At 41.9% G+C, this 15,420-nt stretch overlaps 1 protein-coding gene across 1 annotated transcript; it reads left to right on the top strand.

Moving 5' to 3' along the window:
- The first annotated feature begins 9,495 nt into the window (after window positions 1-9,495).
- PCNA (proliferating cell nuclear antigen) lies at window positions 9,496-15,406 on the top strand. The gene is made up of 6 exons (XM_075563970.1): window positions 9,496-9,873; window positions 10,997-11,094; window positions 11,240-11,307; window positions 11,882-12,076; window positions 14,092-14,215; window positions 14,299-15,406. The coding sequence occupies exons 1-6, from the start codon at window positions 9,653-9,655 to the stop codon at window positions 14,376-14,378; spliced, it is 786 nt and encodes a 261-aa protein (XP_075420085.1). The 5' UTR covers window positions 9,496-9,652; the 3' UTR covers window positions 14,379-15,406.
- Window positions 15,407-15,420: the final 14 nt, after the last annotated feature.

The following is a 15,420-nucleotide window of genomic DNA, read 5'->3' as shown; positions in this document are numbered from 1 at the left end:
TCGTCGCATAGGTTAGGGTACATAACTTACTTAATTTTCACTGGCCTTTTGAGGTAGTTTGCAGGTAGCACCCCCCCCCACACTGTTTCCTTCTGTCTTATACTTGCACAATAAGTTTAGAATTTCTCAAGTTGACCTGGTCTCTCTCTTTGACTGAAACAGTGACAGCCATTCCTAGACCAACCTTGTTCCCTGGCAACACTTTAAAATGTTTCAATTTGTGTAGTAACTTATTATCTCTAGTAGTTTTCCCCCTTTGTTTGCTTGCTTTGTCTTACCTACAGCAAGATCTTATAAATATTTGCTCAGTTTTCCATTTCTTACTAGGCTTACTGATTTTTGACTTTTTACCATTCTTTAAACTAGAATTTATCTGGGTGAACAGTTATTAATAAGAGTCTGTAACTTCACATGTCTTTCAACTTTTAAATAACTGTGGATCATAGTGGTTATAGGGGAAGAAAAGGCCCCTAGTGCAAATACAATTTGCAGGCAACCCTTTGTTAAGCCTTGAACAAGATAAATACAAAAACACGCCATCCTGATGATAGATCATGAACTTCCTCAGGACATAATGGTGTCCAAAGAATCCACAGCCACATTGCCACTTAAACAGATCATGTAAACAAAGGAAAATGACACAAAATCATGATTGGTGGCAGATCAATTCATCAGTCACAGAAGGGATTACAGAATCTGGTAAAAGGGACTGTGACTAGGACACATTCACTATTGCAGATTAGAAAAGTGTACAGGGTTGGTACTGAGGCCTTATGATAATTTCGGTTGGGGCATGATTCATAACCATGGGGCTCCAGTGTCCTAATTTCTGTCAAGGGCATACATGCCCATGTAAGTTCCCAAGGACTCTCAGAAAAAAACGCATTCTGCCCAAGGGCAGATCTTTTAACATTGCTGGTCAATGGTCAGAAAGAACCCAATGGAAGTTGTCTTGCATACACTCAAAATGGACTTAGGGCCTCACTGTAACCTGGGTGGGAGCTCTGGTGGTGTAGTGGTTACTTGTTGGGCTGCTAACTGCAAGGTCCACAGGTCAAAGACTAGGCTTTCTACTCCCATGAAGACTTACAGTCTTGGAAACCCACGGGGGCAGTTCGACCTTGTTCTAGAAAGTTTCTCTGATTTGGGATTGATGTGATGGCAATGGGTTTGAATTAGACTATGGACTGTACCCTTCTTCAAACCTAGGAGGGCTGGCATCGATCGAAGTGAGTTACACTTTGGGTGGCTAACCACAAAGTCAGTAGCTGAAACCTAGCAGCCGCTCGGTGGGAGAAAGATGAGGTTTTCTACTCCTGTGAAGATTTACAATCTCAGTCACCCTCAGGGCCAGTTTACTCTGTCCGATATTACTAAGGGTCATAGTAGACTTCATGGCAGTGAGTTTGAAGGGATTTTTAAAAATTTTGTTGTTGAATCTGCAAGCCTAGTATTTTAGCCCTAATATGTAATTTGCTCAATGTATTCTTTCCTCCAAGACACCTTTATTAGATCTTTTTTTAATTAAACATTGTTGTTTTCAAATTTTTCATTGTGAATTAGGTGGAGATTTACAAGCCATATATATATATATTACATACAATGTAACTTTTCCAACCTCCCCGGTGGCTTGCCTTGCTACCTGCACCCTCCCTTTGTTCCATCTCCTTCTCGTAGAAGCTTATCTTCCCTTTCTGCCACCTTAACACCTGTCTACCCTCTAGCCCAGGGCTTCTCCACCTTCTTACTGCCGCGACCCTTTCATACAGTTCCTCATGTGGTGGTGACCCCCAACCATAACGTTATTTTCATTGCTACTTCATCACTGTAATTTTGCTACTGTTATGAATCATAATGTAAATATCTGATATGCAGGATAGATTTTCATTGTTACAAAATGAACATATTTAAACATAATGAAAGCATAGTGATTATTCACAAAACAATAGGTAACTATATATTGTGAAATATTTATGTGTTTTCCGATGGTCTTAGGCAACCCCTGTGAGAGTGTCGTTTGACTCCCAAAGGGGTCTCGACCCACAGGTTGAGAATTGCTGCTCTAGCCTATTGCTTTCAGTCATTCCCCTTCAGGGCAACTCCTTCCCTTCCCATCCCTGGTAACATCCAAGTCTGTTTCTTGTGGTATGAAACTCTTTTCCAGTACACACACACACACACACACACACACACACGTGAGTGGTCTCATACAATGCTTGTCCTTTTATGCTTGACTTCCTTCATTCAGCACAATGTCCCTACATGCTTCTGGGTGCATGAGGTGCTTCACAGTTCCATTATTGTCCTTTAACAATGTGCAGGCTTCCATTCTGGGTATATAGCAAAGTTTGTGTCTACATTCTCCCACTGATGGCATGTAATTTGATTCCATTTTACTATTGTGACTAGTACTGAAGTGAACATGGTTATGCATGTATCTGTTTGTGCTGTGCTCTTTATTTCTGTAGGGTATGTACCAGGTGATGTGTACTGCTAGTCCCAGCTGTTTCAGGGAGAAACACACCACTCTCCACTGTGGTTGTATTACCAGAGTTTCCCTGAAGGGGTTGCCCACACCAAGCAGGTTATGATGAAAGGAAGAACTTTATATACAGAATTAAGCAGTTACACAGGGCTGTGGAAGGAGAGAGCTGGCCAGCAGATGACGAGAGAGTTATAGAAGCAGAATGTGGGTGGTGGTGGGGGAGGGGGCTTGAAGGCCACCAGGGGCTTTACACATTTCACAGGTTTGCCACTGGAGCCATGCTTAGTGCCTGCCTCTACTGTACTGTTTTACAGTGCCTCTATGAGATCTTAAATCAGCCAATGAAAATCAGCCAGTTCAATTAGCATGTTAAAATGTAAACGGATGTCAAAGACCTTTGCACTTACAGCGAATCTGTTGTCTGTAGTGGCCATCATGTCAGCTTTGACGCACAATGATCCCATGAACCGTACACCACTACATTGCTCCAGTTGCCGGGCCCTGCCTCTTCTCCACAGGCCTCGTTACGCTGGAACCAATCCTTATTGCCACTGTGTCTTTGGGTGTCTTCTAAGCTAGGCAGTTCATCTTCCAGGTCTGTCTGTGTCAGCCAATTTTATTTCTTTTTACTCATTTTATTGGGGGCTCATACAGTTCTTATCACAATCCATACATTCACCCATTGTGTCAAGCACATTTGTACATTTGTTGCCATCATCATTTTCAAAACATTTGCTTTCTACTTGAGCCCTTGGTATCAGCGCCTCATTTTTTCCCTCACCCTCCCTTCCTCATGAACCCTTGATATTTTATAAATTATTATATTTCATGTCTTACACTGGCTGATGTCTCCCCTCACTCACTTTGTTGCCTGTCCCCTGGGAAGGGATTATACATACATCTTTGTGATCAGTTCCCCTTCTCCCCTTACCATCCCTTCCCCTCCTAGTATCGCTACTCTCATTATTGGTCCTGAGAGGTTTAGCTGTCCTGGATTCCCTGTGTTTCCAATCTCTATCTGTTCCCATGTACATGCTCTGGTCTAGCTAGATTTGTAAGGTTGAACTGGAGTCATGATAGTGGGGAGGAGGAATCATTAGAGAACTAGAGGAAAGTCATGTTTCAACAGTGCTATACTGAACCCTGACTGGGTTGTCTCTTCCTTGTGACCCTTCTGTAAGGGGTTGTGTATCAGACAATTTTCTGTTGTGTTTCTCTAGCATTAAAAAAATCATTTTATTAGGGGCTCATACAACTTGTCTAGCATCTTCATTGGCTAATTTCATTGGCTACCTTTTAGAAGTAGGTTATAATAGTTACATAATCTGGTGTCAACTTGCAGAGAGGTGAAGTGTAGTCTGTCAATCAGATCTCAGCTTGATGACCTCATCTGGAGGCGCCGCAGAGATACATAGCTCACTGGAGGTCAGATACACACAGATTCTCTGTTTATTCTTTCTCCTGACAAGATACATGGCTGACAGAGCCAGAGCCATGGAGCTGGAGGAGCCATGTGAGGACCCCTGCCAGCACTGAGATGCTTCCACCACCACTGGATCCACAAGACTTTCCACCCACTGGCCTGTAATCTTTCTTCTTGCATTCTGCATCATTGTATGTGCTGTGTGAGACTGAAGAATTTATAGACTGTTAATGAACATATGGGCTAGTATCAGATTTATGGACTTAACCTGGACTGGACTGGAATAGGATGTTTTCTTAATGTACAATTGCTCTTTGATATAAAGTTCTCTCTTACACACATATGAGTGTCTAGGAGTTTGTTTCTCTTGTCAACCCAGGCTAACACATAGGTCATCAACACTTTCTTCCTTGTCTATCTTAGTGCTGAGTTCTGCTCACACATGTCCACCATGGGTACCCCTACTGGTATCTAAAAGACCAGTCGCATTCCAAAGTACAACAAAATGAGAAACTACACTATGTTAATCAGTATACTGCCTGTACACAGTAAGTCAAACTGAAAGATGCGTGCTGGCCTGTCCTTATTGGAGTCCTATCAAGTTCTATATGATCTTGTCCCTGCCTCTCCTGGAAACCTCACCTTGCACAATTCTTCATTGTTCAGTGTACTCCGGATACACGAGTCTTTGACTTTCACACAGTCTGCAGCCATACAGCTCTGAATGCACCCCATCTCTTCTGATCTCAGAAGCTAAGTGGGATCAGGCCTGGTTAGTCCTTGGATGGGAGAGCTCCACGACAAATGCCTTCCGGTCTTGAGCACTAGCGTGCTATTCTTTTAAAACATGCTACTACCCCTGCCACCTAGAATGTTCTTCCTTCCACTCTCCAAACAGCCTCTTGGGGTTAAAAGCTCTTTGGAGAAGCCTCCTCTGACCACGGGGCTTTGTCATTCGTGGCCTATGAGCCTCCCTTAGTTGGTATTTACACTGTAATTGAGTGTTGAAATGCAGTTACGTAAGCAGAAATCATTAACACAGAATGGCAGAGCCTATAATTGTTATTTGTGAAGCAAGTGTTCCTCATTGGACAAAGGAATGCATTCCACATTTAGCAAAGCAACAGCTGAGATTTTAAGGGACCAGAGAAAGGAAAATACTCACAAGTAGATGAAGAGGTGCTGCATATTGATATTGAAGTTTATGTTGAAAAAACAAACGATAGTTTCTCAACATCAAGCAAAAAAGTGCCTACCTTAAAACAGAGATTAGCAGAGATTTGGAAGAAAGTCCAGTTGCCCTCCAGTTGATGGTGACTCTACCCATGTCAGAGTACAACCAGGCTCCCAGGGTTTTCAACGACTGGTTCTCAGCACATCACCAGGCCCGTCTTCAGAGACTTCTCTGGGTGAATTCAATCCTCCCACCCATGGATTTGCAAGTGAGTGAGTTAACTGTACCCACTAAGGGAGGTCCCAGATAATAGAGGGACACTCTTCTCTCTCTCTCCCAGGTGAAAATGCACAGCAAATTCACCTCTTACTTAATAATTTTCATGCAAATTGTTCCTTGACAGTGGTAAAACTTTGGAAATATGTCAGCATCAGTGCTTTTCCACCCTCTACTAAGAATTTGCATTTCCACCCAATATATTACATGAAAATCTACACGTTAACTACATCCCCAGGTGATTCCTATGGACACAGCTGGCCCTTGAACAACACAGGTTGAAGTATTTTTAGGGAGGATTTTTTTCTCCTGCTGCTGCTATTGCAGTCAGCTCAAGTGTTACCAGTATCTGCTGATGCTAATCATCCCCACTGGGGAAGTTCCTTGCTTGTAACTGCTTCCCCTCACCCCTCCAATCTTCTCACCACCCCCCATCACTGGAGAGACCAACTGCAAAAGCAAAACTCAAAACCCAAACTCACTGCCAAGGAGGCAGTTCGGACTCATTGCAACAGGGGGAACAATTCTTCCCATCAGCAGGCCCTTGCTGTTTAATCCAAGTTGTTCAAGGGTCAACTGTATGCCAAAGGCGCACACTGGGATCGTGTTAAAATGTTGATTCTATTTCCAGTGTATCTGGAATGAAAATGCAAATTCTCAGACTGGCTCCAATGGAAACGAACCAGTTCAAAGTCCTGCCCAACATTCTCATTGCTTCCCTTCTGCCAGTTCTGTTTCCATCCATCTCCTTTCCTTCTCCGCACCTTCTCATCTTCCTTTTCAGGCAATTGTTGATAGCTTGGTCTCATATAATTGATTGTTTAAAGGAGCAAACTACTCACAGGTGGTACTTTTTATTGTAGAAGTCAATCTACAACTTCTTGGATTAGCTTCAATGTCAAGTACAAAGGGCTCTAAGTCCCCAGGGGTTTTTGGTTTCTATTGGTGTAGTACTTCAGATCATTTTAGGAACTTGAATTTGCCTCTACGTTTTCTCCCATTCCATCTGAGAACTTCCATTGTGCCCTGGCCAGTGATGGGCTAACAGTAGCTGGACATCATCGAATTCTTCCAGTCTCGGGTTGGATGAGCTGCGGTTTGTCTGGGCTATGGGTCCCATGTGCTAATTTGTTTGTTGTTGGCTTCCCCCATTCTCTTTTGTTCCAGAAGTGAAGACTAAGAGTTCTAGCCTAGGTGGCCCCATAAAGCTTTTCCAAACCCAGATGCTACTCACCAAAGTCAGGTGTGGCATATTGTGAACTCTGTTATGCCAATTGACTAAGTTGTTTCAAAATGCAATGGTCCTACTGCTGAATCTCTAGAAACCAATCCTCTGAGTTGTTTGGGTATATCTAGCCAGTCTTCCTAACTATGCCTCTATGTGCTTTATTATATGTATGGATATACGTGCAGCACACACAAACATGCTTTTGCCTACATACGCCTATACATGCACTCACAGTACACACAGATGCCTTGATGTACAAGTGTCTACTTATGCAACCAAACACATACTTTTGGTTATTACCATTGTTGCAAAATTATATATGCTACATAGCATTGACTGAAATTGCCCTTTTTTCTTAGTGTTCGTATTGCCTTTCCATCACCCAAAACAGCAAGTGTTATTTCTATCTAGAGCAGCGATTCTCAACCTGTGGATCATGACCCGTTTGGGGGTTGAATGACCCTTTCACAGGGGTTGCCCGATTCATAACAGTATCAAAATTACAGTTGTGAAGTAGAAATGACAATAATTTTGTTTTGGGGGGGTCACAACATGAGGAAATGTATTAAAGGGTCGCAGCATTAGGAAGGTTGCAAAACAATGCTCTAGAGAGTGATCCTCTCTCCCCTCCCATCCCTGTAACCATCAGAGAACATTACTTTCTGTGCATTCATCTTTTCTTTTTAAAGATCTTTTTTTGACCCTTGGCGATGTGGGGGTTATTTAACATTTGTCCTTTTGTGAAGTTGACTTAATTCACTCCTAATGTTCTCCAGATTCATCGTGTAATGTTTCCTGGTCTCCACATTATTCTTGAGTTACATAATATTCCATTGTATACGATGATTTGTTATCCATTCATCTGTCAATGGACACTCAGGCTACTATTGTAAATAGGCTACAATGAACGTTGGTGCCTGTTGAAGGGCATGCTTTCAAAATAAATGATTTTAATAGTTTTATTTAATGAAACTCACTTCCTTGCAAAGAACATGGGATTTCTTCTAATGAAATAACTTTCCAGAAAGAAGTTGCATCTATGTACAAATAATCTCGTTAAGCAAAGGTTTAATAAGGATCTCTCGTGGTAGAGCCAACCTCAAGAACAGATTGGAATTAGCAGCACCTGTTGGGAAATATGGTAGCTTTCCCTGTTTTACAAACCAACTTTTCATTAGTAGGAAGAGGTCCAGGGTTTCAGAACATCTGTAGTAGATGTCCCTTGATACTTGATGGGGCAGAGCTTCTGCTGTGCAGCTGCAAGGCATTGTGTAAAGATATTCTTTACCTCAGAGTGAATGCATATAAGACAAGTACTCTTGAACACATGGCGTAAGCTGAGTAATTATTCACTGAGCACCATAGAGGCTCTCCAATCTTGTCATACTAGACTTTGCTTCCCATTCTACAAATACAGCTCCTAATTCCCTGTCCACCACCACCACCATCACCCTCCACCCCATTCCCGTTTCTTTCATCTGGAATTTGACAGTCTTATGCTTTAAACACTAGGCAAAGTCTTCCCTAGGAGGCGCCCTCTTCCAAAAAAGCTTTTTCTTCAACACCCTTGAAAACAGAGCGAACTCTGTGGCAAAACACCAATATCAGCAATGAAATGGAAAACTTGGGTGTCGGAAGAATGTTAGAAATACTTTAACCAATTTATTTTGCTTGTAATTTGCTATCTATGCACAAACCTGGTATGTTTTTTGAAAATTTAAAAGCTCTTTCAATAAGTAGAATGAACTTTTCAGGGTTAAAGCATTCTATGATAGTTTGACAGCATTTCCTCCTCCTCTTGTGCGGCATAAAACAATGGTGCATCTAACCAATGGAGGATAACACTTTGCTGATCAGCTATTTCAAACCAAATCCATGCTGGGCAGCAGGCTCATATAAAGATCTATATTGTTTGCAGGCTTAAAACTGCATAAGCGAATCTAAGTGCAAACTCTTGACCAGTCAGCAACATTCGGGCAGGGAGAATACAAGTATACTCGTGACAGGTCAATATTGTATTTAATGTAATAAAACAAGAATGTCTAGTAGAAATGTCCGAGGAGAACAGAGTGGCAATGTTTGAAGCCATTATGGATAAGAATATTTTAGACTTGATAACGGTTAATCTTCCACTTCAGAAGGACCAAATACCCTTTATTTTTCCAAATACCCTTAATGAGATAAAACATATCCCACACTTACACCCAGGGATGGAAAATGAACGCTAGCGGCTGAGATAAATTCTTAAAAGCAACTCAAGAGAAAGGCCATAAACAAAGCAACAAACCAGGAAAGGGAGGTATGTTTGTATTTGAAAAGCCCAGAACGCTGCTGTAGAGGGCTGAGAAGTTATTTGACTTTACTATAGGGTTGCGGAGTCAGAATGTAGAGAAGGCAAGTTACGAGCTGGAGAACTGAAATAATTTGTTCTTCCCACCTAAGTGCGTACACTTCTACTACTTGACTCTCCGGAGTACATAACTTCTAATAAAACGCATAAAGAAGCCATACTTTCCAGGCTACGGGAAAGCTTTTCCAGCCTTTGTAGGCATGACTTGCGCTTCACTTTCAGAGCTAGGAACTTTCTATTTCCGAAGCAGGAAGCTGAGGAACACGGGGACCCTCCAACACCTCCGATGCCACTCGAGCCTAGATGCCTATGAAGGTCTATAGGGTCAGAAACACTGGTAAAAAGAGGCGGGAGATCTGAGGGGAGGGAACACAGGCCAGCCCGCCAACCAAGACGCGGCACGTTCGCCCCACCCCCGACCAACGTCCGCCAATGGGTATCCAGGTAGGAAGACGTTTCAGCGAGCAGGGACACGATTGGCCCTAAGGTGTCTCCGCCCCCGGAGGGCGGGGCAGCGTGGTGACGTCTCGGCACTTGGCGCTAGAGCGGAGTGCGCGCTCGCAGACGCGGCGGCATTTAACGGCTGCAGGCGCTGGAGGCTGGTAGTGCTCCTTGGTCGTCTCTCACTTCTGGCTCTCTGATCCTTGAGGGGCCTCTGCTAGCTAGCGCATCACACTTTCCACCCTCTGTAGCCGCGTCGCTGCGACTTCGCCACCATGTTCGAGGCGCGCCTGGTCCAGGGTTCCATCCTGAAGAAAGTGCTGGAGGCTCTCAAGGATCTCATCAACGAGGCCTGCTGGGACATCAGCTCGAGTGGCGTGAACCTGCAGAGCATGGATTCGTCCCACGTCTCCCTGGTGCAGCTCACTCTGCGCTCCGAGGGCTTCGATACCTACCGCTGCGACCGCAACCTGGCCATGGGCGTGAACCTCACCAGGTGAGCCCCGAGAGGCCCGGAACCGGGAGCTGACACGCCACCTCCCCCGGTCCTTTGGCGGGAGACTCTAAGCCTGGCCCTCATTGGCTGTTATGGGCCATCCTCGCCTTCTCATTGGCTTACAGGGCCTGGGGGCGGGACCCAACGGGTGCTCGTTTGGAGAAAGCCCGCGCTGGCGGCCGCGGGAGGCCGGCTCTTTCCGCGCCAAAGTCACAAAGCGCTGGGGGTGGCGGGAAAATGACCCGCTACTCCGCCTTGCCACGGAAAGGCTTTTCCTCAGTTCCTTGGTTATTAAATGTCGGCGTTATAAAATCTTTGTATAGGGGAAATGGGTCGAGGTTCATTTTGTGTGCCCCCAATGAAGAAAACGTATCACTGTTAAGACAGATTGTTCCAAATATTTTATTGCTTAGTAAGGGACCAAGCAGCACCCTAAGGGTCTGGCTTGGGTCAAAATTTCTCCAAGGCAAGGACTTTCAGCTCTATTGAACGTTACCCACCGGAAGACATTTTGTTTTGCTGCGTAGATCCTGTAGGGCGGAATGGAACTGCCTCTGGGTTTCCGAGACTAACTCTTCAGAGGGGTGGAAAGATGAAGGTGTCTGCTCCCGTTAGGGTTTACAGCTTCGGAAATCCCATGGGGCACTTCTCCTCTTGTCCTTTGAACTCCCTGTGAGTCGACTTTGACTGGACAATAGTGGGCATCTAGTATTAAATACACCCACAAATAAAAGAAAAGCTTGTGGTAAATATTTAGGCATACTAGAAGCGAAGTGTAGTTCTAAAAGTTTATTAGGTCATGAGCCTTACGACCCAGTAATGTATTTATATACTTGCTCTAGAGGAATTTATAATTAGAAAGTAACACTTGTAAAAAAAATTAATATGCAGAAGTGAAATTGTTGGACATAGGGTATGGGGTGGTTTTAGTTTAGCTACATGGAGACACTGCCAGGTTGCATCCCAAGATGGCTCAACCAGTTTCCACATTCTCCAGATGAATGTATTTCCTCCTCCAGATTCATGGGAGCAATCCATAATTCATTATTGTAATGACATTAGAAATCATACCCATGCGTGTGAAAGATGGTGTTGATTTTAGACCCTGTGTCTTGTGTTCTAGCATGTCCAAAATACTAAAGTGTGCTGGCAATGAAGACATCATCACGCTAAGGGCAGAAGACAACGCAGACACATTGGCACTAGTATTTGAAGCACCAAGTAAGTCATACCCTTTACTGGCTTGTGCTGGCGAAAATGAAAAGGTACCCATAGTTCTCAAAGTGTGGACAGTTGTAAATGATAGGTCTCATCAACTTGCATGTTTTTCTTGAACAATGTTGGGTTTTGTTTTTTTTTTTGGTAGACCAAGAAAAAGTTTCAGACTATGAAATGAAGTTGATGGATTTAGATGTTGAACAACTTGGAATTCCAGTAAGTATCAAAGTTTCTGACTTGAATATTGTATAGATCCTAGTGGTATTGATGCTAGTGTAGCCAACATTCGTTTTAAACTTGGACAATTCAAGCCTATTTAGTTAGTTCTGTTTGTTCCAACGTGGGCTTAGTATTTGGAATGACGTTTCTCACTTAAGCCATAATAGTCTGAGTAGATTTTAAAGCAATGTTAACAAATTGCAGGATTTTTCAACAAGGGAGAGAATAAGTTTAAAATCCTTATAAGCCATATTTTTTTCTTCTATATTTTTTTTTAGAAGGCAATTAGCCCAGGCTTCTGTAGCATACAATATCCTCTTGATTTATCTCTGATATACGAGTGGGAAAAGTATTGGGTATTGTTAGATTTCAGCTTTAGTGCTTTATGTCTCTGCATACTTGTTTTACATCTTCATTTATTTCTTAGTGGTTGGATTCTATGAAGGAATTACAAAGTAATAGCTATCTTATTGAAGGAAATAGAATTTGTGTCAATGTTTGCCTCTTAAGGAAGTGAAAATGTCAACTTTTTCATTCCTAGCAATTCACCTATAGAATTGTTTGTTTTTAGGAGCAGGAGTATAGCTGTGTAGTAAAGATGCCTTCTGGTGAATTCGCACGTATCTGCCGAGACCTCAGTCATATTGGAGATGCTGTTGTCATTTCTTGTGCGAAAGATGGAGTGAAATTTTCTGCAAGTGGAGAACTCGGAAATGGGAATATTAAGCTGTCACAAACAAGTAACGTTGATAAAGAGGAGGAGGCAGTAAGTAGTTAATAAGTAAATACCAAAAATTGAAAGAAAATTCATAGTACTACTTTACATTAGGTAGGGGCTGAAGTTAAAGGAAACTACAGCATTGCATTTCCAAGTAATTTGTGAGCCTTGAGAGGTATTATGGAAAGCTGTGGATGATTTGTCAATGTCACTCAATTGATTATAGTTAAATTTCTGAGGAGGGGCATACAAATTGAGTGCTCTGAATCACGGAACGGTGGGTTTTTAAATCAAGCCTGTTGCACTTGTGGGACTTGGAAGCTAGGTATCTGACCTTTAGCTTTCTGAGTTTTTTGGTTTTGCCTTTTGCCAAATAATGAGCAATGGGATAGCACCTTAAAAGAAGGTTGTGGCTATGGGTAAAACTTTATCATCTTATCAGTAACCTAACTATTGGGCTCTGTATAGTCTTACATGGTAGGTCCAGTTACCCATTTTAAACTTGGGGAAGCACATTGAGCAAGGTTAAGTAACTGGCCTAACCAATTTAGAAGTCAAAAACTTAGATGGAGGTGGGGACTGGGGCGTGCAATGACTTTTACCAGGTGTTAAATATCTCTGTCTGCCTGTCTTTGAATTTAAAAGAGTCTAAGCCAAACCATGGAGTTGATTTTGATTTATACCAACACTAATGACGGGGTAGAACTCTGCCCCTGTAGGTTCCTGACACTTGATGAAAGTAGAAAGCTGAGTCTTTGTCCTGCGGAGGGTCTGGTGGTTGTGTGGTCAGAGCCCTGTGGGGGAACCACGATGCCACCAGGGCTCCTGGCAAGGCTAACGACCCTTCAAGTAAACCACCTGCTTTCCTTGGAACTTCAGGTAATGCTTGTTGGTTGAGAACAATTAAGGTCCTAAACTTGTAGAGGTTGGAGGATTAGTGTACTACTTTTAAGTAAGTAGTCAGCCTTTTAAATGGATGATTTTAGTTTAAATGACCGTTTAAAATTTGTTTCACTAATAATACCTCAAAACAGCCCCAAATCCACCATCATCAGGTCCCATAGTCATACTTTATGATTAGAACTGCCCCTCTGGGCTTTCTAGACTTGAACATATCTTATTCTAATAGAGCTGCTGATGGATTTGCACTGTTACCTTTGACATTGGCCACCCAACTTGTAACCCACTACACTACCGAGGCTCCATTAATAAGAAAAAGCAGGTGTTAATGGTGTGTGCGTGTTTACTATAACTTTGAAACCACATTTTTATAAGCATGGTTAATAAAATTGAGACTTCATGTCAACTTTGTTTATTTACCACCCCTACTCATCCATAAATAAATACCAAAACATTTAGTATTAAATCTGTTGTGGCCTACCAGGTGTAATAGCTAAGTTACTTGACATTAAGACATTTTTCACTGTTCAAATTCTCTGGTTGATTAAAAGCAGTTTGAATCAGGGTTTTATTAGATTATACATTGCAGATGGTTGAACCCCTTGAATTTCTTTCATTCCATTGGTCTCTAGTTCTTTCCTCTAATTGAAGCTGAATCCTGCCTGGTGTTAAACGTCTTTCTGGGATGTAAACTTCAGAGATGGCCTTGGTCTATTGCATCCCTGTCCTGTGTTCATTAAAAGTTTGTCTACCTCTATTATTTCACGTTTTTGTGCATTGGGTGAAGATTTAGAGTCTGTCAGTTTTACATTCAATGACTCACACATTTGTTTCATCTCATTCATTACAATCTTCAGTGTAACATCACTTAGCACACTTTTCTTATGTCAGTCTTTCATTTCCTAACCTCTGAACTTTGGTGAAATTTGCCTATCCAGATTTCTTATAAACTGGTGGTTAACAGATCTAGTTGAGAATTGGGGGAGAGGAGGATGTGTGCCTCCAGGAGGCCATGATGCCCTGTGTCTTTTTGTGATAACCATGATTGTCTATCTGGATCCACTGTTAGTTACATATCGCCCTTCAAAGGTTCAAAAGGTATATTATAAACTAGTGAATTTCAACATTTCTGATTTATGGTTGTTGTTTTTTTCCTTCCTTAGGTTACCATAGAGATGAACGAGCCAGTTCAGCTAACTTTTGCACTTAGATACCTGAACTTCTTCACCAAAGCCACTCCTCTCTCGTCTACAGTAACACTGAGTATGTCTGCAGATGTACCCCTTGGTAAGATAATAAATTTGTCCTGTCCTGGTTTTTGATCATGTTTGTGATGCTCCTCAATTAACTATATTCCTGTTTTCCTTCAGTTGTAGAATACAAAATTGCTGATATGGGACACTTAAAGTACTATTTGGCTCCCAAGATTGAGGATGAAGAAGGATCTTAGACCCACTTAAAATCCAAAATCCAAGAAAATGAAGCTCTTTGAGAACTTCTGAGATGCCAGCATGCACTGAAGTCTGTCACCAAATCTGTACCACTGAGTGCATGTGTAGATAGTGTTTTCTGTAAATACTCTATTTTTTCACCACTCTTCTAAAGTTTGTTGGAAATTTCCAAAGTCATCTATTAACCTAGAAATAATACTTTCTATCCTACCTAAAAGTACTGTTATACTTTTTTATAACACGGTCCAAGAATGTTTTTTTCAGTTCAAATAAAGTTATCTGAATTTCAAATAGCATAAAACAGTGCCTTCATTTGGACCACACCACTGTTACATAAGTACCCTAGAGACTGTTTTAGCTGAAGCTACAATTCTTTGCTGTAAATGTTTTTGTCTAGAGCAGCTTAATAAAAATGATGGAGATAGCAATAAAAAACTAATAGTTTAAACCTATAGTACATCGGATTTATACACCAAACTTAATTTTACATTCTAATGAGTAAGAATGAATAGAAGGGAGAACAAATGTATATTTTATTTTAGTTGAGAAAACACTTTAGAAGCTTATTTGTACTCTTAAGTTGTGTGGGTTTTACAATTGTCCACAAGGCAATGTCTTCAACTTGGCAAAGCTTGAGTTTTATAATTTTGGGGGAAATCTGTGATAGGACTTAATTTATTTTTGTCAGCTTTGGGACTCATTCACTGAGGGATAACGATGATGACTTAAATTCTGTGGTTTGATCCAACCAAGAATGTGGAAACAGTTGTAAAGGATTAGTAAAATTTTTAAAATGCGATGCTGCAGTCATAAGCACAGCATGCTGTGTATTCTAGCGCCTCTCCTTTTTTCCCCAGTGAGTTTTGTGTTAAGTAGCTTAAGTGACTGTTCCTTTCTTGTGCCTGGACTGAGTTGTAAAGACATGGAAACATCCAGTGAGGGTCCTGGACGATGCATTTGTTAAAACAGCCAACTGTATGTAATTGTATGTAAGTTACACCTTAATAAACCTGACTTAAAAGAGTGAGATTTTTAAGCTCC

Source organism: Tenrec ecaudatus, chromosome 12, assembly GCF_050624435.1.
Source record: "Tenrec ecaudatus isolate mTenEca1 chromosome 12, mTenEca1.hap1, whole genome shotgun sequence".
NCBI classification, from domain to species: Eukaryota; Metazoa; Chordata; class Mammalia; order Afrosoricida; family Tenrecidae; genus Tenrec; species Tenrec ecaudatus.
This window is presented reverse-complemented; position numbering and strand designations above follow the sequence as displayed.